This window comes from Macaca mulatta, chromosome 3 (genome assembly GCF_049350105.2).
Source record: "Macaca mulatta isolate MMU2019108-1 chromosome 3, T2T-MMU8v2.0, whole genome shotgun sequence".
Taxonomy (NCBI): Eukaryota; Metazoa; Chordata; class Mammalia; order Primates; family Cercopithecidae; genus Macaca; species Macaca mulatta.
In genome coordinates this window covers 46,123,376-46,151,077 of record NC_133408.1, presented here as the reverse complement: position 1 = coordinate 46,151,077, position 27,702 = coordinate 46,123,376, and the positions used below count along the sequence as shown (strand labels likewise).

The following is a 27,702-nucleotide window of genomic DNA, read 5'->3' as shown; positions in this document are numbered from 1 at the left end:
GCTTTGGATAATCAGCAAACTCTAAGCCTCAGTTTCCACACCTTCAAAATGAGAACAAACAGCTCAACCCCTACACTTCAGTGGGTGCTGTCAGAACTTACGGCACTCGTGTGACGTTCTCAACAGCGCATGGCACGTTTCAGTGATTAGTGAATGCAATAAGGCACTTGCACTGGGCCAGCTGATCTAAGAGTGATTAAAGCAACTGGGTGCAGCTTCATCTTTAAAGTACAACCTTGAGGCCCTAAATTCAAGCAAGGGTTCCTGTTGGGGCTAACCGAGTTCTGAGAACTCAGAAGACATCAGCGTCTCTGCTGGCCATACCTCCCCCTTCCGCCCGAGCCCAGACGCAACATACCTGCTCAGGTTGCTGTGCCAGGTGTCGGCGGGTTACCTGCAGGTCCCTGCCCGAGCCTTCTCTGAATGCTGCCTGACCAGTCTTCGCGTACAAAGACAGGCTAGCAGACACACGTCATCACCATCCACACCACTCCGCACCACCACCCCCCTACCTCTGTGTAGAACACCTTATGCTCCACCACGTTAAGGTCCATTGTGAAGAGCCTGGGCTGCAACGTGGTACAGAATGTGTTCCCTTCCATCAGGCCGATCTGCGCATTGGCAGGCTGGTGTCGGAGTAGGTGCTTCTTAGGGGGGACCATATCCTGCAGGACCTGGGGAAGCCAAGGAGGAGGCACCACTCACCAGCTGCCCCTTGAGACACAAACACTTTTTAAAAATTTGAAAACCGTGTGTGAGATCCAAAGTTATTACAGATATCTTCTCACTAGGGAAGGGGAGATAAATTTCATGTGCAAAACCTGGGTCGTGGAGAGGCATGTAAGATATGTTAGCTCCTAAAGCTACAGGGTAACCTCTCTCTCCTTAAAAATAAAAACTAAAAAAAAAAAAAAAAAAATCCAAAACAAAAAACAAAACCACAACAAAACAAGAATAAAACTACCAGACTGTGCCATAGCCTCAGGAACGCAGCCTTCTACTCTCTTGACTCTAACGATCACTGATGCAGCCGTAACTAGAAGTACACTGTTTTTTGCAAATCTCAAGTCATAAAGAGCAGGCACAAGGGTAGAGCTAGCCCTCTGTGTCTGTGGTTCTGCATCCTCAGATGCTTCCAAGTGAGAAGAAAACATACTTGAGGGAAAAATAAATAAAAAATAACATGACAACGAAAAACAAATAAACTAATAAAGCATAACTATTTACATAGCATTTACATTGTATTAGGTATTATAAGTAGTCTAGAACTAATTTAAAGTATATGGGAGATTATACAAATTTTTAGATACCCATAAAATCTAAGGATAGGTACAGTGGTTCACACCTGTAATCCTAGCACTTTGGTAGGCTGACATGGGAGGACTGCTCGACCCCAGGAGTTCAACGCCAGCCTGGGCAACACATTGAGATCCCATCTTTACAAAAAATAGCTGGAAAAAAATTTTTAAACTAAAAAGAAAAAAAGGACATTTTGGGCTGGATAATTTCCTTAAAGAAAAGTAGTAATTTAAAAAGTTAAAAAATAGGCCAGGTGCGGTGGCTCACACCTGTAATCCCAGCACTTTGGGAGGCCGAGGCAGGTGGATCAGGAGGTCAGGAGATCGAGACCATCCTGGCTAACACGGTGAAACACCGTCTCTACTAAAAATACAAAAAATCAGCTGGGCGTGGTGGCAGGCGCCTGTAGTCCCAGCTACTTGGGAGGCTGAGGCAGAAGAATGGTGTGAACCTGGGAGGCGGAGCTTGCAGTGAGCCGAGATTGTGCCACTGCACTCCAGCCTGGGCGACACAGCAAGACTCTGTCTCAAAAAAAAAAAAAAAGTGAAAAAAAAATAAAAAATAAACTAGCCAGGCATGGTGGTGTGCATCTGTAGTCCCAGCTACTTAGGAGGCTGAGGCAGGAGGATCACTTGAGCCCAGGAGTTCGAGGCTGCAGTGAGCTAGGATCGCACTCCAGCCTGGGCAACAGAGTGAGATTGTCTCAAAAAAGTAAATAAATGAAAATTTAAAAAGTATTAAAAAAGAAAAAATAAATCAATAAATAAAGTACACAGAAGATGTGCATAAGTTACATACAAATACCACACCATTATTACATCAGAGACTTGAGTATCCCAGATCTTGGTACCCACGCAGGGTCCTGGAACCAAGGCCCCCACAGATACCAAGGGATGACTGTACTTTGCAACACGGACGCAAAATTATAAACGGAATATCATCTCAACTCAAATTAAAAAAAAAAAAAAGTCTCAACATTCTGTTGAAATTACGTTAGTCCTGGTGACAGAAATCTCACCTCTTTGTGGGGTTCCATGATCACCGTCACACTCTTCCCAGTGACCTGGGCCAACACCTGCAGCGAATGCATGGCCTGCTTCCTCACAGTGGAGTTTGGAGAGGTGACTTCTCGAACCAAGTCGTGTGTCACATGGTGGAAAGACTTTTCCTGGGCGGCCACAATCTCTTCAGCTCTCTCCTCGTCTTTTAAAGGCGTTGCGCACCGCATCAGAAGCTGCTCCAGGGTGGTCTTTGCCATGGCAACTGCGCCATTGGAAACCTGCAAGTCAGGGACGACTCAGAATGAAAGCAGGGCGATGCCACCCACTGCACCATCTCCTGCACACCCGTCTGCCATAAAGACTTTCACTGGGGGTCCATGCCCCTCTCGCCAGCTGCTTTAATGAAGTGACTTCACAGCACCCACTTGGTGCTTTAGTCCCTAAGTCGCCTACTCGGAAAACGTGGATCCTGCATTCACCAGATAAGCTGGCAATGCCCATCATGTTCTACTGCTGTGAGTCATATCTGCACACAGGTTTAAGAATGTGGCTCCTCTAGAAACAGCACATGAGAAGTGGAATTCCCCTTTTCAGACGCACTGAGTAAAAACTTGGCCTGTAACTGTTCTTTATCAAAGCAAACAGGTAGTTGGATACCCACAGAAGACCTATGGGAGCTCTGAGCTGTCCTTTTAGCAAAAATGCTGAAATGAAATCTGAGTATCAAAGTCACCATGCTGCTTGGAGAGCATATTTGCAGAAGGATGTTATACTATTCTTCAGGAAACCACCATTTCAAAAACAGCATGGTTAGGATTGGGGCTGCCCGTCACCTACCTCTCCAGTTAAGTCCATCATGACAAAGAGAAGTGCTTTCAGGAATGTCTGCTGGTTCTGGAGAACCCAAGTGAGAGGCAGCCGCTCCATGAGAAACTTAATAGACACCACACCCCCCAGCTTTGCATACCACGCCTGTTCATAACAACACGCGCACAGGCGCTCCACGATGTAAGAAAACAGGGGCAGCTGGCAGGCCTGGAGAGGAAAATGAACAAACCACAACACATTACTGCAATTCTTTTTTTTTTTTCTTTTTTTTGAGACAGAGTCACTCTTGTTGTTCAGGCTGGAGTACAACGCTATGATCTCAGCTCACCGCAACCTCTGCTTCCCAGGTTCAAGTGATTCCCCTGCCTCAGCCTCCCGAGTAGCTGGGATTACAGGCATGCGCCACCCCACCTGGCTAATTTTTTTTTATTTTTAGTAGAGACGGGGGTTTCTCCATGTTGGTCAGGCTGGTCTCGAACTCCCAACCTCAGGTGATCCGCCTGTCTTGGCCTCCCAAAGTGCTGGGATTACAGGCGTGAGCCACTGCGCCCAGCCGCAATTCTTAAACTATCAGTCTCTAGAAGGCCCACCCTCAGGTACAGACACCCTCCAAATCAGAAGACACTCCTCAACCCTTCCTTACCCTCTCCTTGGAGCCCAGGATGATACTTGCAACATCAAATATCACAGCCAGGGCCACCTCCCCGATTTTGCAAAGCTCCTTTTCTTCATATGCCATACAAATAGCTATTGCGTCAATGAGAACCAAAGGATCCATCCCTTTCGAGCCATTTTCCTCACTGTGAAACATGGCTGTGCTGGGCTGGCTGCCCACCTGGTAGCAAGGCAGCAAGAAAGGGCCTAAAAGGAGAGAGAGGGGAGGCACGTGAGAGTTCATTTACGAGAACAGTCTTGTCCCTCAAACTGCAGAACTCCCCGATGTTTTCCTTGAAGTTAGAAACTCCATAAAAAGCAGGGCACAGTGGCTCACGCCTGTAATCCCAGCATTCTGGGAGGCCGAGGCGGGAGGATCATTTGAGGTCGGGAGTTTGAGACCAGCCTGGTCCAACATGGTGAAACCCCATCTCTACTAAAAATACAAAAATTAGCTGGGCATGGTGGTGGGCACCTGTAATCCCAGCTACTCAGGAGGCTGAGGCGGGAGAATCACTTGAACCCAGGAGGTGGAGGTTGCAGATCACACCACTGCACCCCAGCCTGGCCAACACAGTGAGACTCCGTCTCAAGAAAACAAACAAACAAACAAAAAAACTCCACAAAGCCAGCACTGAGATTTTAAGTCAACTTCTGTTAAACTGCAATTATATGTAAATTAAGTGGTCCGATATGCCTTTAGGCTATATTTTTCTGAATGTTTTCTATGATACACTGTTATTTTCAGATATTTCTCAATCATAACTCAAAAATATATTAGTTCAAAATGAGAACCACAGGGGTCGGGCACAGTGGCTCATGCCACTTTTATAATCTTTTACAATTAAATAAGCCCAGTACTTTCGGAAGCCAAGGCAGGAGAATCACTTGAGGCTAGGAGTTCAAGACCAGCCTGAGCAACATAATGAGCTGCATCTCCATAAAAACTTTTTAAAAAATTAGCTGGGCATGGTGTTACACGCCTGTAGTCCTAGCTACTCAAGAGGCTGAGGTGGGAGGATCACTTAAGCTCAGCAGATAGAGAGGCTGCAGTGAGCCGTGACCAGACCACTGCACTCCAGCCTGGGCAACAAAGCAAGACTCTGTATCTAAAAAGGAAAACAAAACAAAAATTAAAAAATAAAGAAAACCACAATGAGGTAACCTTTTTTTAAAAAAATTGTTAAATAGGCCAAGGGGCAGAGCATGGGAATGACCATGGGTTATGCTCCAGATATTCCTAACATACAACAAAAAGCAATGGCATCCAGCTATGGCAGAGAACAGTCGGTCACAACATTATGAGGTAATACCTCAGAAGTACCCAGGTCCAAGGTGGAAGTTACTGAGAAGCTTAGTTTTGCCAGAAAGACAATGTTAACATAGAAGAAACACTGAGAAACAAAGTGCTAAATTGTACAGTATTGACCGGTCAGGCCAAGAAAAGTTAAAGTGGAAAATTCTATGTGCTCTGCTGGTTGATCTTAAGGGTAAGGAGCTTTGAGGACACAAACTGGGCAGTGCTACTCCAGTGGGGTCTGCAGACAAACTGTGACTGGTCTGGGAGGAGATGCCAAAATTGACAGTAAGTTTTCAGAAACTTACGTAGCAACTGGCAGCATCATTACATTTTTATTTTCTTTTTTTTTTTGAGACAGAGTTTTGCTCTTGTTGCCCAGGCTGGAGTGCAATGGCACCATCTCTGCTCATCGCAGCCTCCACCTCCCAGGTTCAAGCGATTCTCCTACTTCAGCCTCCTGAGTAGCTGGGATTACAGGCATGCACCACCATGCCTGGCTAATTTTGTATTTTTAGTAGAGACGGGGTTTCTCCATGTTGGTCAGGCTGGTTTCGAACTCCCGACCTCAGGGGACCTGCCTGCCTCAGCCTCCCAAAGTGCTGGGATTATAGGTGTGAGCCAATGTGCCCGGCCATTTTTATTGTCTTTTACAAAGACATCATCTACAATGGATTGGAAATAAAAATGAACAAATACAAGTGGTCCTTCACCACCAAGAGCACGAGAGCCACTGAAGCGGAGGTGAGCAGCCATTCCAGGCAGGAAGAACAGCAGAATGAGAATCCTGGGAGCAGAAACGGGCATCGCAGGGGAGACTGCGAGGCATGGGCTGGAGAGCAGGGAGCAGGTGATGGAGAAGTTTCTGGAGGGCAAGACTGGCCTTGGAAAACACAGTCAGGCAGAGGAAGGCGAGCAGTGAGTGTGACCACAAACTAACTGTTTCACAGGCAGCTTGTCCAAAAGCACCTGGACACAGAAGTATTATTAAATCGGGTCTATTTTACAAACAAAACTTGGTAGGTAATAACTTTCAAGTTGATATAGCGCCCACCACTGAAATACCAATTATCAATGTAGTAAATAGAAAATTAGAAAATAAAAGCCAAAAATCAATCAGTCAAACTCAGCTTTTTCTAGAACAACAAAACGTCCTGATCAAGTTTTTAAAGCATCCGAAGAAGTCAAAGAACCAATCCCATGCCCCACCGTGCCCCCGTGCTCACCACACTGTTGGGCGACTGCCACCATCGTATAGTGGCGGATCAAGCTGGCGACGAAGGGCAGGGCGCTGGGCCGCAGGTCCTTAATGACGGCGGACATGAAGGCGCCTGTCAGGGCCTGCTCAAACGTCTTCCGGGCTGGAGTGTCCTGGGCTTTGTAGCGATGTGAGATGATGACATTGGGGATGGTCTTTTCTGTAAAGCTGAAAGGCAAAATCGATCTGGCATCATGACACCCAACTCCTGAGCTGATGACTCCACCAGGACTTCTTTTTAAATTTTTAATCTGCTCACTTCCCTCTCATTCAGACAGGCCTGGGTAATTTCTCTGCTTTAAGTTCAGCAATACCTGGATGAAGTCTTGCTCTGTCACTCAGGCTGGAGTACAGTGGTGCAATCTTGGCTCACCACAACCTCTGCCTCCTGGGTTCATGTGATTCTTCTGCCTCAGCCTTCCAATTAGCTGGGATTACAGATGCCCGTAACCACACTCAGCTAATTTTTTTTTTGTATTTTTAGTAGAGATGGAATTTCACCATGTTGGCCAGGCTGGTCTCAATGGTCTTGAACTCCTGACCTCAGGTGACCCACACTCGGCCTCCCCAAGTGCTGGGGTTACAGCACTCTTTTTCAGGCTGTAAGTTTCCCTCTGAGTATCACTTTAGCTGCATCCTGTTTACATTTGGTCACGAATTATCATTTTCTTGGCTCTTTTTCCCTCCCCCATCCCCAATCTTCCATGGAGGAACTTTCCGTCTGAGTGAGGTTCAAGATGTGCTGGTGGCAGATTTCTGTTTTTATCTGAAAACATCTTTATTTCATCCCTATTCATGGGTTATATTGCACCAGATACATGACTTTACATTGGCAACTCTTTTTTCAGACTAAAGGTTTATTCCACAGTGGCTTTCACAGCTTCCAAGTGATCATTCATTTGAATGTCATCTTTTTGTTCTGCCATCTTTTAAGATTTTCCCTTTGTTTCTGATTTGTAGTTGTTTCACTATAGTTTGCCTGTATGGATTTCTTTTTATTTATCCTGCTTTGGATTCACTGAACATCTTGAATCTGCACACTCATTTTTTCATCAGTTCTGGGAAATTCTCAGTCATTATGTCCCTCTGCTTTTTTTGAGGGGTTTCAAGTAAATGATGCTACTTCCCTCTACTCTTCATGTCTTTTACTTTCTCTTGAATTTTCCATCTTTTCTCTCTCTGCATGCGTTCTGGATAAGTATTTGACAATTTCTTAAAGGTTCTCTCTCTTTTTAATTTTTTGGGCAATTTTTATAGGTTTGTATTTCTTGGAGGTAATTTCAAGTTTGTCTTACATTAATTTAAACATTCTAAGCAAAGTTACAACCTAGTTCTGATCATCCTATAACACCTGAAGCCTGTGTGGGTCTATTTCTGCCTTCCATTGATTCTGCTGGCTCTTACTCATGTTGCTTTACTTCCTGGTGCATTTGGTTACCTTGACTCCTCTCTCTTCAACGTCCTTTGAACAACTGAGCACCTACTATATACTCAGCATCATTTCTGATGCTGTGAGGAATGTGAAAATAAATAGGAAAAATCCATCCCCTGAAACTTACAATGAAGAAAAATGGTATACGTGTGTTACCTCAAAAGATCATTACATTAAGGTCATGCACAGTCTCAAGAGGTAAGAGCAAGATACAGACATCACATGAGAAATATCACTGTGAACTGAAAATGCAGAGGGTCCACTGCATGCCTTTCAGGTGCCAGCTGCTGTGGACAGAATGGTGAGACAAAGGGAGGGAGAAGGGACCTGACCCTTGATTTCTTCATGCTTACAAACTAATGGAGGAGGTGACAAGACACAATAAAGGCAGGTGACCACTGTGATCCCTTCTAATTCTCAAGCACCCAGTTCTCCTTTCCATTTTCTCCAAAGCCTCAAGAAGAAGGAGTAGGTAGATAATATGGCATCTGCTGGACTTAAAGGAGCCTGCTCCTAGCACCAGGAAACCTGGGAGGCCCTCTACAGTCCCAATTCCTAAAGCAGGATCCACCCAACCGCAGAGAAGGAAGCGGCCGACATACTTGGGGTGTGCCAGGAGCTGGTAGAGTGCATGCTTGTTGTCCTCCAGGCTCATCATGGCCACCAGGAAGCATTTGATCACTTCCCACGCCTGCCTCCGGTAGTAGGGCTCAGTGTTGGCACTTTTCAGGCAGTCCAGAGCGGTTTCAATGGCCTACGACCAAGACACAAAGAAACTATAGTTTGTGCTGGAATTACATGATTGTGAAAAGCTTTCACTGAAAGCATCTGTAGCACCCAGAAGAATCTTAATGCACGTTTCTAGACAGGCGCCTTAACCAACTAAGCCATGGCACCAGTCGCATGCATATTTTCTTTCGAAGAGAGCACAGTGGGCCAATACAACCTAATAGGTATTCACCTGATGAAGCTTCCAAAAGAGGTGGTGGAAGTATTATGAAATAAGGAATTGCACAGTTCAAATTAAAATGCCAAGATGGAGTTTAACAATTTCATGTTCAAATAGCCGATGGCAGATTACAGGAACTAAGTGAGCTCGGAGAGCCTCTTGTGGTAGATTTGCTGGGTTAAACCAGATTCTGCCTCACCTACACACACTCATCAAGGTCCTAATAAGAATAATAATGAACTTTCTGCAAAGCAGACTTTCTTGTGTCTAGGTTCAAAACTGAAAGATGGCTTCTTAAGCTTTTACTAAACTCACTCTTTAAGAAAGAAAAAGGTTGACATCATTTTTTGCAGAAAGCCTACATAGCTACATGCACACATTTTTATTCTTTCATTCCCATGGGGTTGACTGAGATAGTGGGGAAGACACAATCACACACAAAAGTAATCTGAAGCCTTTAACAGGCAAGATATTCACTTTAATAATAATTATGTACGTATAAATCAAATAACTAATCTTTGTTAAAAATTTACCCAGGCCCTGTGTGAGGAACCAGGAGAGGGTGACGACAGGGACAGAGGCCCTCCCCCTCCAGCCCCTGCCAGGCTTGGAGACACACAGTGCACACAAGCATGACAACAGCTCCTGCCTGGATGAACTCCAGCTTGAGTGTCCGTGCTCTTTGTGGGTACTGAGAAACTGTGTGTGATCTGGTCACTAACAGTCTTTCTAAAATTTATTTTTAAGAATCATTATAATCTACGAGTCAATTACCTTCCAAAAAACAATCAAGGACTGCCAAGTGCGCCAAAAGCAGAATGGTTTAATGGAAACTCACTGGCGCTTGGCTTAGCCATGCTCATCTTTCCCTTTACCTCATGGGCTCCTCAGCTATGAGGGGTGTGCTGCAGCCAGTGCCAGCAGGATGCCGTCCTGCTCAGAAAGAAAGCCCTGATGGGCACCACAGTGAGCCTCTGTAAGGGGGTCCGGACCCTTACAATCCTATCTCACACTTTTCTGCAAAACCTGATTTCTTCCAGACTTCAGCTGTTTTGGGGCAAAACTACTTCTAAAGGGATTTTTTTGGGGAGTGGGGGGAGCTCGTAGTCTATACAGAGTCAAATAAAAGTCAGACGCTTTAGTTTTCACTACTAATACTAACCTTAACAAGGACGCAGCTAAACAAGCAGAATTTTCTCTTAAGGAAATTACCTAAGATGTGGGAAAGTACTGCAGGCACAAGGATGCTACTATTTTCAAAAGACAGAATTTTAGCCATCCAGTTTTCTTAGGAGGAGAGTAGCATTCAATTGGAAAGCATGTGGATAAAGGTTTGGGTTAGAAGCTGAGACTGCACCTACCCTGAGGCTGGAGAGGGAACAGTGCTTCAGAAGGTGGGAGTTGGGGAGGGCTGGGGAGGAGGCACAGGCTTGAGAAGTTGGGGGGACAGGCAGACTGAGATGATGACACAAAACAACTCCAGAGTGACGCTTATCTGTACTGGCATCTCCCTCCCCAATGTTTACTCATGGACACAGAAGCCACTACATGGGCACACGTCTTCTACAGAGGTAAACACGCCCAGCGCTACGCGATTATGCAGCAGGGCAGGGCGGAGTTAGCCAGAGCAAAGGGAGGGCCTGGAGCGGTTCCAGGCCACACAATGCTGGCTGAAGATCAGATCTGCAAGAGGCTCAGGACCCCAGCAGGCAGCCAGCTTACTGAAATGCCCAACTCATGTGGATCCACTCAAAGACTACGATAATATCCTTAAAAAAATACCCAGTACACATCAGCTAGATGATGTCCTGCAAAGACGTGGAAACAAGTGCTGACACCATGTGGGGAATGGCTGGGGACAGAGTCGGGGAAAACGCCAACGTGACAATGGGACGATGTTGACACAGAACTAGGACAGGGAGCAGAAAAGTCAGCAGGGCAGGGAGGAGAGATGGCAGGTATTCAACATGGACAGGGCAAAGGCAGCGGGCGGGATACTCCAGCAGGGTGCGGGGGCACTGTCTGTTTTTACATAGTAAAAACGAGGGTCTCTAAAGAGTCTGAGACCCAGGAACTGTCAGCAGTGGGATGAGAGCCAGGAATGAGACAGAGAGAGCTGCGTTTTGATAGAGAATGGGAGAACGCGAGGCACTGCATGTGGCTGTGAAGAGAGAGACACATGGACTCAACTCAGGTTCTCAGTAAGCCTGCTAGGCATCAGAATGGACGGAGTTCACGGCGGGATGGGCTGGCATCTCCTCCTGGTCACCAGGAGAGAGGGCTGCTCCAGGGTCCCAAGTTCTCAGGTGACACAACTCCACTGGCCTCCCGGCGTTAGGAAAGCCCCTGTGCCAACCAGGCTGATCACCTGATACATCTGGTTCTACTCAGAGATTGCCTAAGGCACGGGTCTAATTAACATTTCACATAGACTGAAGCAGTATCTTCATAAGGCTTAAATGAAACAACGTTGTCACAGAGTTCCAAGCTTACCTTCTCCATGGGGAGCTGGAGGGAGGCTTTGCAGTCGGAAAACTCCACAGTGATGCTGGGGCCCTGAACCTCAGTCACAACGTAGTGCAGCTTCTGCGACTCCTTCAGCATCTTCCTGTTACTGCCACCAAACTTACCGAGCACACGGTAGGCCACGTGGGAGATGCTGTCAGCAGGGTTGCGTAAGGTGCGCCACAGAGCCTGAAAATCAGCATGCTTTCATTAAGGTCCTCTTAAGGTAATGCCTTCACGAGGTTCAGATCAAAACTCAAAGGGAGGCCAAGGCGTAGTGGCTCATGCCTATAATCCCAGCACTTTGGGAGGCTGAGGCGGGTGGATCACCTGAGGTCAGGAGTTCGAGACCAGCCTGGCCAACAGGGCAAAACCCCGTCTCCACTAAATATACAAAAATTAGCTGGGCATGGTGGCAGGCAGTTGTAATCCCAGCTACTTGAGAGACTGAGGTGGGACAATCACTTGAACCCAGGAGGCGGAGGTTGCAGTGAATTAAGATCACGCCATTGCACTCCAGCCTGGGCAACAGAGGGAGACTCCATGTCAAAAAAAAAACCCTCAAAGTGACGAAACACTGCTTGGCGACAATCTTTCCTCCCAGCTCTGTTATCCAAACACACTGCTCTCCCTTCTTTGGGGAAACCAATGTTACTAGTCTTGCACGTTCTTCCAAGGAAGTTTTATGTCTTTATAAAGAGAGTACACATGTAAACATAAATGTTCATCCATGCTCTTAGAATATAAATAGCAGCATATTTTAAGGGCTGCAGAGCTCCAAAGCAAGAAAACTAAGCAGTATCTCGTTTAGGCACATGCTGCTCAGGCCTGTAATCCCAGCACTTTGGGAGGCTGAGGGGAACAGATCACCTGAAGTCAGTAGCTCGAGACCAGCCTGACCAACATGGAGAAACCCCGTCTACTAAAAATACAAAATTAGCTGGGTGTGGTGCCACATGCCTGTAATCCCAGATACTGGGGAGACTGAGGCAGGATAATCGCTTGAACCCGGGAGGCGGAGGTTTTGGTGAGCCAAGATTGTGCCACTGCACTCCAACCTGGGCAACAAGAACAAGACTCTATCTAAAAAAAAAAAAAAAAAAAAAAAAAAAAAAGGGTGCAGAGGGGCATGCAGGGGGATGCAACTTAGTAGTAAGGTTCCAGTCGTGGGTGGGATGGCAACTTCTCAGGTTTATTAGGTCTATTTATTAGGCTTTATAACTTACAAACATGACATAAATTGTCTCATACACTTCAAATCTTACATTAGAAAGGGTGGCAAAGGAAAAACACCGATCACGAAGGCACCTGCATTACAGGACTACGGAGAAGAAGTAAATTAATGTGGACTCTGCATTTAAGAAACATCCACACTCAACTGTTGCAAAAAACTCGGTAAATTTCCCCCCATTTTTTTGTGTGAATTATCGGAGGTCCTAAAAATTACTACAGGTCACTGTGTAAGTCTATTTTTTTTTTTTTTTTGAGATGGAGTCTTGCTCAGTCAACCAGGCTGCAGTGCAGTGGTGCAATCTCGGCTCATTGCAACCACTACCTCCCAGGTCCAAGCAAGCAATCCTTCCACCTCAGCCTCCTGAGTAGCTAAGATTACAGGCATGCACCACCATGCCCAGCTAATTTGTTTTTAGTGCAGACAGGATTTCACCTCGTTGGCCAGGCTGGTCTTGAACTCCTGACCTCAAGTGATCCGCCTGCCTCAACCTCCCGAAGTGCTGGGATTACAGGGGTGAGCCACCACACCTGGTCATAAGTCTATTTTCTTAAATCACCTTCCGTTTAACAATGCCAAATATTCACGTCTAACAATACTCAACATAAAATCTTGGAACTTTTCCCTAAACCAAGCAAAATTCCAATTTCTCTTACGTTCCTGTAGATTCAAACAGGCTTCTTAGTAATTGTCAGAAAGGTGGGGTCTAAGACCTCTCGCCTCATCTACCCTCCATCTGGCCCACCCAACCCTTGGGTGTCCTCAGGAGGGGGCAGCCCTGGGAACAAGCATGCCCTCCCGCTGTGCTCGCACGGTCTTAGTTGGTTGATGGAACTAGGAGAGGCTGACCCTGTGCCATTCATCTGGAGGCCTGTGGTGGTTCCTGTGGCCTTGACCCTGTGTGTGTCTCTCTTGGGCCATCTGCCTCATGGATGGTGAGAAGGCCTAAGAACCACCCCCTCCTCCTCTCCCACAAGCTGCGCATGCACCCTAGGTCAGGCGCAGGGTCTGTCTTGTGGAACCAACCCTACTGTTCTAAAGGCAGGCTCTCATCAATCCCCCAGTGACCAGCAGGGACTCTGACCCACGCCCTATGCCATCTTTACCTTTTTTTTTTTTTTTTTTTTTTTTAACAGGGTCTTGTTCTGTCACTCAGGTTGGAGTACAGTGGTTCAATCATGGCTCACTATAGCCTCAACCTCCTGAGTTCAACTGATTCTCCCACCTCAAACTCGTGAGTGGCTGGGACTACAGGCATGCACCACCATACCCAGCTAATTTTTTGTCTTTTTAGTAGAGATGGGATTTCACCATGTTGCCCAGGCTGATCTGGAACTCCTGGGCTCAAGCAATGCTCCTGCCTCAGCCTCCCAAACTGCTGGGATTACAGGTATGAGCCATCACGCCTGGCCCCTATGCCATCTTCTTCCAGCCTAGATGAAGCCCAAGATCTAAATCTCAGGACAGGGAGGGAAAATCTCCCAACCTCAAACTTAGTCCTAGCCGCAGTCTCCAATCTAATTTGTCCAGAGACTCCTAGGAGTAACTGAGCCTCCATCATCTAAAGTTCATACTCTCACTCCTATCTGGGGCTAAATACCTGCTACTACAGGGGCAGATGCTTTGAGACACACACTCTAACCCTCCAACAATTACCAACCAGATCACAAATCAGTAACAATAGCAAAATATGTAGGAAAAACTAACTTTAACATATCAACTTTTTTTCTTTTTCTTTTTTTTTTTTTTTTTTTTTGAGATGGTTCAAGCGATTCTCCTGCTCAGCCTCACAAGTAGCTGGGATTACAGGCGCTTGGTACCAGGCCCGGCTAATTTTTTTATTTTTAGTAGAGACAGGGTTTCGCCATGTTGGCCAGGCTGGTCTCGACCTCCAGGACTCAAGTGATCTGCCTGCCTCAGCCTCCCAAAGTGCTGGAATAACAGGCATGAGCCACCGTGCCTGGCCAACATATGAACTTTAATAAACAAATATACAAATGTCTTCAAAACAACCTCCTTTATTATCTGCTTCTTATTCCCTCTGGGTAGGGTGGAGCAAATACCTGTATTTTTCCTTTAGAGTAAATATCCCTTTACTATGCAACTGAAGATCTTTTTTGGATAGAGAGGTTCTCACTGGAAGCAATAATGGCCATATAGTAACCATAACACCTGCCTTCATCAGTCATCAACTTATTAAGAATATAACCCTCTCCAGGCACAGTGGCTCACGGCTGTAATCCCAGCACTTTGGGAGGCTGAGGCGGGCAGATCATGAGGTCAAGAGTTTCAAACCAGCCTGGCCAATATGGTGAAACCCCAACCCTACTCAAAATACAAAAATTAGCCAGGCGTGGTGGTGCGCACCTGTAGTCCCAGTTACTCAGAAGGCTGAGGCAGAACTGCTTGAACCCGGGAGGCGATGGTTGCAGTGAGCCGAGATCGCACCACTGCACTCCAACCTGGGAGACAGAGCAAGACTCTGTCTCAAAAAAAAAAAAAAAAGAAAATAACCCTTGCGAAAGCTCTCTGAAAAACAGGCAATGCTGCAAAATAATGTCCATTCAGTACCAACAGTATTTCTTTACACAATTCCTTTTTCCTTTTTTTTTTTTGACAGGGTCTGACTTTGTCACCCAGGCTGGAGTGCAGCAGTGTGATCATGCCTCGCAGCAGTCTCGACCTCCCTGGGCTCAGGTGATCCCCCTGCCTCAGCCCCAAGTAGCTGGGATTACAGGTGTGGGCCACCATGCTTGGCTAATTTTTGTATTTTTTGTAGAGATGGGTTTTCACCATGTTGCCCAGGCTGGTCTCTAACTCCTGGGTTCAAGCGATCCACCCTCCTCAGCTTCCCAAAGTGCTGGGATTACAGTCAGGAGCCACCGTGCCCAGCCTTCTTTACATATTTCAATCCACCAGAAGACTCACGAAGATGAAGTAAGCAGAGAGCTGCACTGGTCCATCTTGCAGAGAGCCCACTCTTGAGTACAGAGAGCACAATGACAGCCCACTGCTTCCGGGGAAGCAGCCAGCTAACACCCTCACTAAGATCTTACCTGCATGAGCTCTGCGCGCACCGGCTGGATGTGGTCATAGAGGAAGTCGGGCTGCAGGTTGTCCACACACAGCTCCAGCGTCCTGAGGCCTTGGCTGACCAACGTCTGAGAGCCATTGAGTGCAGACACCAAGGGATCCATAAGCATGGGCAGGTACGGCAAGAGCGAGCTCAGCCGCACGGGGACAGTGAGACACAGCTCCACAAAGAGGTCCTTCATGTGCTGCTTGTGCAGGCCACTCTGAAGCATGTTCAGCCCTAGGGAAAGGGGTGCAGCCATCAGAGAGGGAAGACGCTCCCCAGACTCAGGCCCAGGTGAAACACCAAAAGAACTGCCTCTCCTTCTCTCGTGCACACCAGCACGACTGCAGGGAGACCTCTGTGCCCTTAGAGTCCATCCTGTAACATCTGTCCCATAATTGCACTCATGACCCCTTCTGAGTGGCAACAGCAGGCCGTATGTAACTGTTATAAATTATAATTTAAATTATAATCATAGTACTATATCCTTTTAATATCATAAATTATTTTTTAATTATGTTGTACTATCAGACTTCCAGTAAACCACAGCTGAGGTCTATTCTCTAAACAGTTTCTAAAACTAATTTTTGTGTATTATAAATGGCGAGGAGCCTCTTTCTGATAAAGTCCACTTCCCCACCACTCATGAGGACAGTTAAGGCTTTACTGATCCCGTTCCTGAGACAGTGCCACTGAGAGCCGAGACTGGCTCGAAACAGAAAGGCATGTGGCAGTGGACCCGAGAAAAGGCACATCCTGTGCGGCACAGGCGGGCAGGATGAAGGACGAGAACTCAGGGAGAAGAGGAGCCATCAGGGATGGCCTCATGGGGCAGCAGAACCAGGTCCCAAATCCAAAGGATGAGGAGGATGGAGGAGGGCAAGGGGCTGAGTTCCCAGCACAGGGTCAGCATGAATGAGACCGGGAGGGAGGAACACCCTTGGGGACAGCTGAGAGCCCAGGAGGAAATCAGACTGTGCAAACAGGGGCTCGGGCAGGGATCCACCGAAGACAGGGTTAAATCCGGACATGGCGCCAGGTTATGGGCCCCTCTCATGGCAGATTCATCGCCATTTCAGTCAACAGTAAAGGATGTCCCTGCTGCCTCCTGGGGAGCCTATGTCACTTCTCTAAGGAAGTTAAGGAAATACATGAGAAGGGTCAATCCCTTGCCAAGAGTTCACCTTACCAAAAAGTGTAATGAATTCCTGGGACAGTGTTTCCAATCAGCACACACCCCGTAAGTATTCAATGAACCCAGATCCCTGTTAACTACGTACCTTGAGAGCATTCCTAATTATACAAGAATTACAGGATTCTAGCTATGCAAATAAGAAGCTAAATGAAAATATAAACTAACTGTAAGTCAGCTTCGTCACCTGCTTTTTCTTTTTTTGTTCTGATTATCTTTCAATTGAGGGATCTCTGATCTTGCTAAACCACTAGAAACCACTTTCTAGACTTGCTTACCAAACACTATGAAAATGCAACCAAGCCCTAGGCAGGACAACTAAAACCTAAATCCCATTCAGTGCTGAGGAGGGAGGGGAAGGGCCCATCCCTGAAGGCAGTGCCCTTCAAAGTCCCAGTGGGGGACCGGGGGCGCAGGGAGGCAGCGGATGTGCCACATCCCAACCCACCAACCACGACCCTCACCAGTTACAGAGGATGAAACCCAGCAATCAGATGGCTAGACACATGACTAAATGACACACAAGACTAAAAGGCAACCAAAGTCACTGCTCTGACCTTGCAGCAGGTTTGGAAGGAGAGGCAAGAACTCCTGATACAAGAGATCGTGGCTACCTCCACCAATAGAGCGAAACAGCGCCCGTAGCAGCAAGAAGTAGTTGTAGGGTTCCTTGGCAGTCTGTGCGAGCTCCATAGAGCTGTTCACAATCTTGTGCAAGTGAGGCTGCAGGGTGGAGAAGATGCAGATTAGTGGCATCTAAATGAGGAGGGTCTATACCCTCCAGACTCTTAAAGTGTCACTGCAATCCGACAGCAATGGAAGGCAATTCTGATGTGTTTACTTCAAAGGAAAAAAAACCAAATAAGCACATTCCAATCTTTATTTAACTCAAAATAGTTTATCTTAAAGTATATGTCGGTATCTGTAACAAATCAAATGCAAAAAGTAACCTACAGGGGCCAGGCAAGGTGGCTCCGGCCTGTAATCCCAGCACTCTGGGAGGCCAAGGCAGGCGGATCACCTGAGGTCAGGAGTTCAAGACCAGCCTGGCCAACATGGTGAAACCCTGTCTCTACTAAAAATACAAAATTAGCCAGGTGTGGTGGCACACGTCTGTAATCCCAGCTACTACGGAGGCTGAGGCAAGAGAATCGCTTGAGCCCAGGAGGCGGAGGTTGCAGTGAGCTGAGATGGCGTCATCACACTCCAGCCTGGGCAACAAGAGTGAAACTCTTGTCTCAAAAAAAAAAAAATGTAACCTACAGGAACTGTAATTGTACCACCAAATAAGATGTATGCAAAGTGTAAAAAAACCTCAGAAGACACTGAAGATTACAGTGTTTTGGAAGACTTAATTGGGGAATATTTTTGTATAAATCTTTCTTTTAAAAAGCTACTCTACTAGATCATACTAGCTTTAATCAAAATTTTAAACCATATTAACTTCTTATTTTGTCAAATCCTGGTTTTGACATGTCACATGCTAAGTTTAACATTAACATTTTTTGCCTGTGTACTTAAGCAACTATAAATTCTTGGTACAGTCACTGATATGGTTCCAAATTTATTATGGTATATGGCAGAATAGATTTATTTTACAAAACTACATGTATTATTCTGGACAAAAGGTTCTATGAACATTGTTTTTTGAATACTTTTCTTAAACATTCCAACATTCTTTTTCTTTTTTTTTTTGAGACAGAGTCCCACTCTGTCTCCCAGGCTGGAGTACAGTCAGTGGCACAATCTGGGCTTACTGCAACCTCCACCTCCCAGGTTCAAGCAATTCTCCTGTCTCAGCCTCCTGAGTAGCTGGGATTACAGCATGAGCCACCATGCCCGGCCATATTCCAACATTCGATTTGTCCCAGTAGGTTTTATTCTGGGCTTTTTTGTTGTTGTTCTGCATAGTCATATCTAATGCTGGCAAAAAATGAATTATTTGAGGATAATGAATTATGTGGACGCAGGTTACAATTAAATATTTTATATCTTTAAATTTAAAAATAAGTATTTTCCCCTTTTTTTTTTTTTTTTTTTTTTGGAGACAGGCTCTCACTCTGTCACCCAAGCTGAAGTGCACTGCAGTCTCAACCTCCCAGCTCATTCAAACGATCCTCTCTCTTCGGCTTCCTGAGCAGCTGGGACTATAAGTGCACAGCACCACATCCAGCTAATTTTTTTTTAAACTAATTTTGTAGAGAGAGGGTCTCACTATACTTCCCAGGCTGGTCTTGAATGCTTGGGCTCAAGCAATCCTCCTGCCTCAGCCTCCCAAAGTGCTAGGATTATAAGATTACAGGTGTGAGCTACCACGCCTGACCAGTACTCTCCTTCTATATTAACACAAAAGTTAAGGTTGTTGATAATTTCTGTAGAACTGTGAAAAGAAAACAAGGAAAGTGCCGTGTGAAAGCACAGGTTACTGGAGCTCTGTGTCACCATCTGTGCAATTACTCCAAATGAACAGATCTTATTTACATCTTCAAGTTTTCCGTTGAGAAAGCATCTCTTTTGACATATTCAATTTTCTATAGAAATTAAGATATTTTGCCACAAGAGGGAGTGCATTTTTATAAGGTTTTTATTGTACCACCTGCTGCTTTTAGCGATATAACTACGGATAGGTTTTACCCATTTGCTAGACTCAAATAACAGAGGAGATCCAATTACACAGGATTATTCATCCATAAAAATGTATGATGAGACATCTTCTCTAAGACGTTCTTAATAAAGAAGCACAGACTAATCAGAATTTATTTAAAAGGGAAAAAGAAATACTCCTGAAAAGTGTCATTTACATACTGCCAAGACCGTTAACACAGAGAAAACACAAAATCTGAGTGAAGGCCAGGCACAGTGGCTCACACCTGTAATCCCAGCACTCTGAGAGGACAAGGCGGGCAGATCACCTGAGGTCAGGAGTTTTGAGTCCAGCCTGGCCAACAGGTGAAACCCCATCTCTACTAAAAATACAAAAATTAGCCAAATGTGGTGGTATGCACCTACAATCCCAGTTACTAGGGAAGCTGAGGCAGGAGAATTGCTGGACCCAGGAGGCAGAGGTTGCAGTAAGCCAAGATTGCTCCACTGCACTCCAGCCTGGGTGACAGACTCAAAAAATAACCCCAAAATACCAAAAAAACAAAAACAAAACCCGAGTGAAGTGGACAACTGCTGATGTAACTGTAACCGCAGAACCAGTTCAAACTGGTTCAGCTTCGCCTGAGTTGATTTCAGTTGCAACAGACCCCAAGGCTGCAAGTCGCAAGCATGCGCAGGTGAACCAGGCACGTAGGATTAGTGACCCTGGGGCCCGCTGGAAGGAAAAGTTAACCACAGATGGAACCCAAGTACCTGGACCAAGCAACAAGGACCAAATTAAGAAGCAAAGGGAGCCCTGTTTTGTTGCAACAGGAACTTAAGAGCAAAAGGCCCAGCACTGCCTCACTGCAGAGCTCAATCAAATCATACCTCACTGCATTTTTCCGTCTCCCTCACCATTACTCTTCCAATAAAACCCACCCTGAGACCCCAGCTCTGGGAGAATGAGGTCTCCTGTCTCCTTGTCAATTGACCTGGCAATAAAGATGCTTTTTTTTTTTTTTTTTTTTTTCCTGAAAAGCTGGTACCATTGTATTGGCTTCAATGTGCATCTGGGAGTGAGACCACTGCTTGGTAACATACTCGGAACCGTCACACCGTATTTGAGAGGTAGGTGAAGACATTTTTTCCTTCTAATAAGTTCGTTTGCATCAATGAAATGTTTAAAAATAAGAACCATCTGCTCCTATTTTATTTCTGTAACCCAAAAAAGAAATTAGATTTAAAAAAGAAAATCAGGCCGGGCGCGGTGGCTCAAGCCTGTAATCCCAGCACTTTGGGAGGCCGAGACGGGCGGATCACAAGGTCAGGAGATCGAGACCAGCCTGGCTAATACGGTGAAACCCCGTCTCTACTAAAAAAATACAAAAAAAACTAGCCGGGTGAGGTGGCGGGCGCCTGTAGTCCCAGCTACTCGGGAGGCTGAGGCAGGAGAATGGCGTAGACCCGGGAGGCGGAGCTTGCAGTGAGCTGAGATGCGGCCACTGCACTCCAGCCTGGGCGACAGAGCGAGACTCTGTCTCAAAAAAAAAAAAAAAAAAAGAAAATCAGTGGTGTCAATACTAATAACACCACACTTGCTTGCCATAAGAGTTTTGGATTTTTCATTTTAAGTTACTAGACAAATTAGTTACTGCTTAGAAATACACGGAATGTTTTTCACACTTGGCCCTTATTTGTTGCAAATATTTACTATTTCAAAGAGCACTTTATAAATATATAGAGTCACTACAATTTCTGTTTAAAAGTGAAAATAAGAATTAAAAAAAAAACAAGCCAGGCACACTCACAGTGGTGAGCGCCTGTAGTCCCAAAAACTGGGGAGACTAAGGCAGGCAGATTGCTTGAGTCCAGAAGGCTGACCAGCCTGGACAACACAGTGAGGCCCTGTCTCTAACAACAATAACAAAACCCTGAACAGAAGCACTACTTAGATTAAATGGACTTTACCTTCAGCATTTGTTCATTTTCAGCTGCAAAGAGGGAGACAGAGCCAAAGACCAGCTTAAATAGCTTGAGGTACAGGTTGGAGAGCTCCACATTGGAGCCCATTTCTGGCAGGCGATCAAGGAGGTATTCCACCAGAATCGTAGCAAACAGAGCAGAGGTAGTAGGATTTGCCAAGAAGGAATTGGCAACAATCTGTCAAAACAAGAAACACATGTGAAAAATTAATCCCTTCCCCAAAGCAGCTTTAAGACAAAGTAGTGAGCTTTCCAAAAACATAAAACCAAGCCTGTATCACACACTCCAAGAAATTTAATTATCTACCAAAGGAAAAAAATGAAATGGGTTTACTGAGCACAGAGCAGGGCAGTTCACTTCAATGATATAATCTGTTATTTCATCCTTATCATCAAATACCAAGGACTACATTTAACACATATTTTTTGAGACTTTGAGAAAGGGGTATCTCTCTGTCACCCACACTGGAGTGCAGTGGTGTGATCTCAGCTCACTGCAGCCTCAACCCCCTGGGCTCAAACAATCCTCCTGCCTCAACCTCCCGAGTAACTAAGACCACAGGTGTGCACCACCACACCCAGCTAATTTTTGTATTTTTTGTAGAGACAGGTTTCACCATTGTTGCCCAGGCTGATCTCAAACTCCTGGGCTCAAGCTATCCTTGGCTTCCTAAAGTGCTGAGATTACAGGCATAAGCCATCGCAACCGGCCCACACATTTATTTCTACTAATGAAAGGAACTGACCCAAAGCATTTGAATCTTTCAAAAATTGTTTCAAGACATTATGGCCTAATATTTCTTTAAATTTCATGCTATAAGCACATCTTTGGCTACATTATTTTTAAAATCCTTGAAATAAATGAAAAAGTATTTAAGACATAAAGAATTGTAAAGTTAATGTTCAAACAATGTTAAAAAAAGGAGTTTTATACCTGAAGAGCATAATTTTTTGAGATTCTCTCCACCATATAAGGGACCGTAGTTTGGAAGATTTCTTTGAACGTTAAGGGGTTCATCATTGTGAACACGCCAGCGAAGTGCTCCAACACCTCCTTCTCCTCTTTCATTCTCACAGTCTGGCAGTTGGCCACGCGGATGTAAGTCTGTCCATTTCCTGCTATCTGGACCTAATACAGGGGAAAAAAGCCACCCACGGCATTAAAACTGAACCTCTCTGAATATGTTCCATTACCTAACCAGATCAGCCGCACACTTAAAATAGAGCACTTAAATTAGATAACAAATGTCCCCCTCCAAAACCTTTTAAATTCTCCTCTCTCACCTTAATTTTGGCAAAGAATTAAAAAAAAAACAAAATCTCTAGGTGTTCAGACCATGAAAAAAATTAGTAAACTTAAGTCTTATATTTCTATTGCATTCCGTTTACACCATCTGCCCCACAAAATGCACATAGACTCTTATAAATAAGAATTCCCACATAAACCCAGTGCTATGTTGCGGAACAAAGCACATCTGGGTATACAAATACTGTGGACCATCCAAATACCAACAGCTCTCACTGCCACCCCATCACTAGCACCTCTAATACTAAGAGGTACTTTCCATATGTGAAAGCCTGGCTGGAGGGCACTTCCTTACCTGATAAATATCTAAAGCTTGCATTGCATATTTCACAAGTTTGATGTAAATCTGTGTCTCTTTGGGTTGTAACTGCTTGTTGGGAATGAACTGAGCTTCTGGAAAAAAGAAAGTATATTAACTCGAATAAAACTCACTTTATGAAAAGTATCGTTTGTCTACGTAACTGAAGAGCAGAATTACCACCAGGCGCTTTGCACGATGTTATGCCCCACGTGATTGTCTTGACACCACACACCAAGGTTTTGACCAAACTTCGACAATCTGTGACTTGGAATGTCTGCTTGTCTTCCTTGTCCTTTTCTCCTTGCTTCTCAAAGGGAGGCACTGGGGCTGGGGTCACAGGGGTGGCAGGTGGAGGTGGGGGCGGGGGTGGAGCTGGGGCAGGGACAGGGGCTGGGGAGGGAGCAGGGCCAGGAGCTGCAGGGGCAGTGGGCACCCCGGGCAGAGCTGCTTCCACGGCTCCAAGTTCTGACTGAGGCTTGCACTTCTTAAAAATGGCAGAGAGCTGGTACCGAGCAATGGTGTGGAATTTGAGAACGAAAACCTAACAGGAAGAGAAATTCAAGGGAGAGGACAGAATTATTTCTCTTCAACAGGCCAAATACTGCTCAGATCACAGTGAAATAAGACAGGACTGACACGAGCTGCTGAAGTCATGCTGCTTTTCTATGGGGTTGGCGTCCAAGGAATTGCAGCTTTTGCCATTACTTCTGATGAAACACAGTTACTTTTGTACCAACCCAACAAAACTGGTGGAAGGCTGGTAACATCTGGACACCTCCTTTGTGCCAGGTGTAAAGGAAAAGTGCTGGTTTACTCCCAACACCATCTCCGTTTTGCATGTGCAGAGTATGGCTCAGGAAGGCTGAGTGACTGGCCTGACAGGCAAGGCCTAGATTTCACCCAGGACTACAGGCCTCATCCCACCAGGGCCCCGCCACCACCCCCGGGGCTCAGGAATCACATCCCTCATACTCTGGGTGTCTCCCCAGAGATGTCCACAGCCAGTCTAGCACTTGGGTACTATGGCCCCAGAAAATAACTCTCCTAATTACTTGCCAGGAAGTGTGCTAAGAGCTTTCAAGTGCTGCCTGATTTAACTCCACAGCGATCCTATGAGGCAGATATCACAACTCAGGTGAAAAGATGAAAAAACTGATGCACAGAAGTGAAGCATCTGGGGACCCTGGGTCTGAACCTAGGTGGTCTAACTCCTGGGATCGAGCCTAGCAATCGAGCCGCCCCTACAGCACTGGTTCAAGTTTAGCCACAAGTCGGGCATGGTGGCTCACGCCTGTAATCCGAGCACTTTGGGAGGCTGAGGCAGGAGGATCACTTGAGGCCAGGAGTTCAAGACCAGCCTGGCCAACATGGGAAAACCGTGTCTCTACCAAAACACAAAATGTTAGTTGGGCGTGATGGCGCATGCCTATAATCCTAGCTACTTGGGAGGCTGAAGTATGAGAATCACTTGAACCCAGGAGGCAGAGGTTGTAGTGAGCTGAGATCACGCCACTGCACTCCAGCCTAGGCAACAGAGCAAGGCTCTGTCTCAAAAAAATAAAAAAATAAAAAAAATAAAAAGGTTTAGCCACAAAAGGATAGACTGCAGGATGGATGATACTCTCAGAAGAGCTGGTACCTCTAGCATCCGCATCAGGACGTCTCTCCCATTGCCGCTCTCCTGCTCGCTCTTGGAACGGATGCAGTCCACCAGGTTCAGCAGGAGCTTGCAGGACATGGTCTGGATGCTGCTGGGCAGGGACTCATCGTCGATGTTCTTGGCGAAGAGCTGGACGGCGAGGGAGAGGTCGCTGAGGGGCAGGTGCTGGCGGACATGGTGCACGAGGTCAGCCAGCGTGCTGTAGGCGAGGGGCCTGCGGGCAGAGACCTCTGCTAGTGCTCATTCCCACGTGGCCATGCCTGCTCTGCCCCAGGAACACCACCACTGGGACGACACAGTTACATGGCCCGTTTTCCCCACATTACTCTCTCCCAGACACATGACGGAAGAGGGTTCAGGTTTTGTACTGATACCTCCATCTTTACCTTCCAAGCTAAAAGGTTAACTTTGTGCATGCCATAAAGTTGCTAACAGATGCTGGCACATACAGCTAACCCGAGGAGGAATACTACCAGCTTGATCATGCACTGAATGGGCTTTGTTACTCAAAAACAAACAGGACAGGTCAATCGATCTTTATATATGATGACCACTTTACAGAGACACAATAAGAATTTTCAGGCTATGAGTTTTTTCCCCCACTAAACACATGGACACCTGCCATGTGCCAGATCCTGGGCTAGATGCCAGGGACATCTCAGTGACCAGAGCCCCTGCCCTCAGGAAGCTTACTTACAGCAGAGAAACACACAAGTAAAGAAATAAGCTACACAAGTAAAGAAATAAGCTACACAAGTTAATAAGTGCTGGGGGAGATGTAAAAAGGACACATGAGAAAGATAAGTGGGGGGAGCTATTCTTAAACAGGGTACCAGGGACGGTTCCTTTGAGGTGGCATCTTAAAGACAAAAAGGGGCCTTAAGGCAAAAATCCAGGGAAATTTCCAGATGGAAGAAACAGGAAAGATAAAGGCCCAGAGATGGTAACTGCCTGAAGTAGCCAAGAAGCTATAGGGGCCAGTGTGGCTGCAGCACACCAGGGAGGGCAGCTGTAGGGGCCAGCATGGCTGCAGCAGGTCAGGGAGGGGAGCTGTAGGGGGTGGCATGCTGCAGCAGGTTGGGGAGGGGAGCTGCAGGAGCCAGTGTGGCTGCAGCAAGTCAGAGAGCAAGGACCAACACAAGATGCAGAACAGATGGACAGAGCCAAATCACACAGAGACTCAAATGCTATGGTCAAGAGTTTGGGTTTTGTCTAAGAACAACAGAAAGCTACTGGAGGGCTTCGAGCAGGAGTAACATAATTTAACATCCAATTCTAGGGAGGTTCAACCCCAAGTTACAAAAAATGCCTATAACAACATTGTCTACAGAAAACAGTGAGAAAACTGTACCATATTCAAAGGATCCTAAACATTTTTCAAAAGATCCATCACACCTTCCTTACTGGAAGCAAAATATGGCAAATATTGATCCATTTTATAATGTAAAGATGATTAAATGTTAATTTTCTGCTTTAGAAATAGTAACCATTATCACTTTTTTTTTTTTTTGAGATGGAGTTTCGCCGTTATTGCCCAGGCTGGATTGCAATGGCGTGACCTCGGCTCACCACAACCTCCGCCTCCTGGGTTCAAGCAATTCCCCTGCCTCAGCCTCCTGACTAGCTGGGATTACAGGCATGCGCCACCACACACGGCTAATCTTGTATTTTTAGTAGAGACGGGGTTTCTTCATGTTGGTCAGGCTGGTCTCAAACTCCTGACCTCAGGTGATCCGCCCACCTCGGGCTTCCAAGGTGCTGGGATTATAGGCGTGAGCCACTGTGCCTGGACACAACTACTTTTTTTTTTTTTAAGTGTAAGAAACAAAGATTATACAGACGTACAATAAGATATTAGCAACATTACTGCATCTCCCTGCGCAGGACCAAAAGGTTTTCTTCCCTTCTATCTTCCAGGTAGGTTACCATTAAAAAAAAAATTTTTTTTTTAACAAAAAAAGATGTATTATACAAAAAGCAAAAAACAATAATAAAGTCAGATAAAGTTTTACCTAAAATTTAAATCAAGATGATTACTCTGATTTCTTCCTTTAAGCTAAAGAACAAAAGGTAATCTAAGGGCTTTCCAAAAATCCTGCAATTCTTGGCTGGGCACAGTGGCTCACGCCTGTAATCCCAGCACTTGGAGGCTGAGGCAGGCAGATCACCTGAGGTCAGGAGTTTAAGACCAGCCTGGCCAACATGATGAAACCCCATCTCTATTAAAAATACAAAAATTAGCCAGGCGTGGTGGTAGGCACCTGTAATCCCAGCTACTAGGACAGCTGAGGCAGGGAGAATTGCTCGAACCCAGGAGGCAAAGGTTGCAGTGAGCCAAGTTTGCACCACTACACTCCAGGCTAGGTGACAGAGAGAGACTGAGCCTCAATATGAATGAATGAATGAATGAATGAATGAATGAATGAATGAATGAATAAATAAATAAATAAAACAAAAACAAAAATCCTGCAATCGTAAACCTAACAGGTATGTCAAGGCCCAACAGCCTGTGTTCACTGAAACACTTGTAACATGAAGTGCCAGTAACTGATGTTCCTGGCATTTAACCAACCAGGTATCACTGGTTTAATCTCGTACCTTAGAGTCTCTCGGGCAGTATATCCTGAGCCAATTAGTATGGATTCATCAAACAGCTTGTCCATGCAAGGAATGAACTCTAGAAGACAAACATTCATTGCACAGATCACTAACAAAACCAATTACACATTAAATTACTTTATAGTGCTTTCAAAAAGTAGCTAGCCCGCAGTCTGATATGCAACCCAGGCCTGAAAAGGGACAGAGAGGAGACCAGAAAGGCACAAATGCTATTTTAGTCTAACACAGCAGCTCTACTAGGCCATACCAGCCACCTGCTGTCAAAGATGCAGTCAGGGTCATGTTCAGGGTCAGAGATCAAATTAAGAATAAATCAGCTTGGTGTCCCCAGGCAGAGATTCCACCTCTGGTACTTAACCACCCAGGCACATCCCACCGTCCTTAAACATTGCCACCACCCTCCCAACCAGTTTGGAGAAGGGAACGAGATCTCTTAAATGCTCCTTTACTACCCTGAAGCATACTAAGAAGACCTAAGAATGTTTCTCTATATAAATCACAAAGGTCCAGGCGTTTTTACAATGTT

At 45.7% G+C, this 27,702-nt stretch overlaps 1 protein-coding gene across 5 annotated transcripts in view; it reads right to left on the bottom strand.

Moving 5' to 3' along the window:
- Positions 1-27,702, bottom strand: part of TRRAP (transformation/transcription domain associated protein) — a 135,698-nt gene that overhangs the window by 80,248 nt on the left and 27,748 nt on the right. For all 5 annotated transcript variants that reach the window (XM_077996187.1, XM_077996189.1, XM_077996190.1 and 2 more), the window contains exons 13-27: positions 27,156-27,234; positions 24,537-24,771; positions 23,075-23,438; positions 22,892-22,989; positions 22,225-22,419; positions 21,277-21,468; positions 17,280-17,445; positions 15,511-15,767; positions 11,212-11,412; positions 8,372-8,523; positions 6,306-6,505; positions 3,772-3,989; positions 3,138-3,335; positions 2,318-2,578; positions 513-674 (exon numbers count right to left, since the gene is read on the bottom strand). In XM_077996187.1, coding sequence (XP_077852313.1) covers positions 513-674; positions 2,318-2,578; positions 3,138-3,335; positions 3,772-3,989; positions 6,306-6,505; positions 8,372-8,523; positions 11,212-11,412; positions 15,511-15,767; positions 17,280-17,445; positions 21,277-21,468; positions 22,225-22,419; positions 22,892-22,989; positions 23,075-23,438; positions 24,537-24,771; positions 27,156-27,234 — 2,978 coding nt within the window. The remainder of the gene's footprint in view (positions 1-512; positions 675-2,317; positions 2,579-3,137; positions 3,336-3,771; positions 3,990-6,305; positions 6,506-8,371; positions 8,524-11,211; positions 11,413-15,510; positions 15,768-17,279; positions 17,446-21,276; positions 21,469-22,224; positions 22,420-22,891; positions 22,990-23,074; positions 23,439-24,536; positions 24,772-27,155; positions 27,235-27,702) is intronic.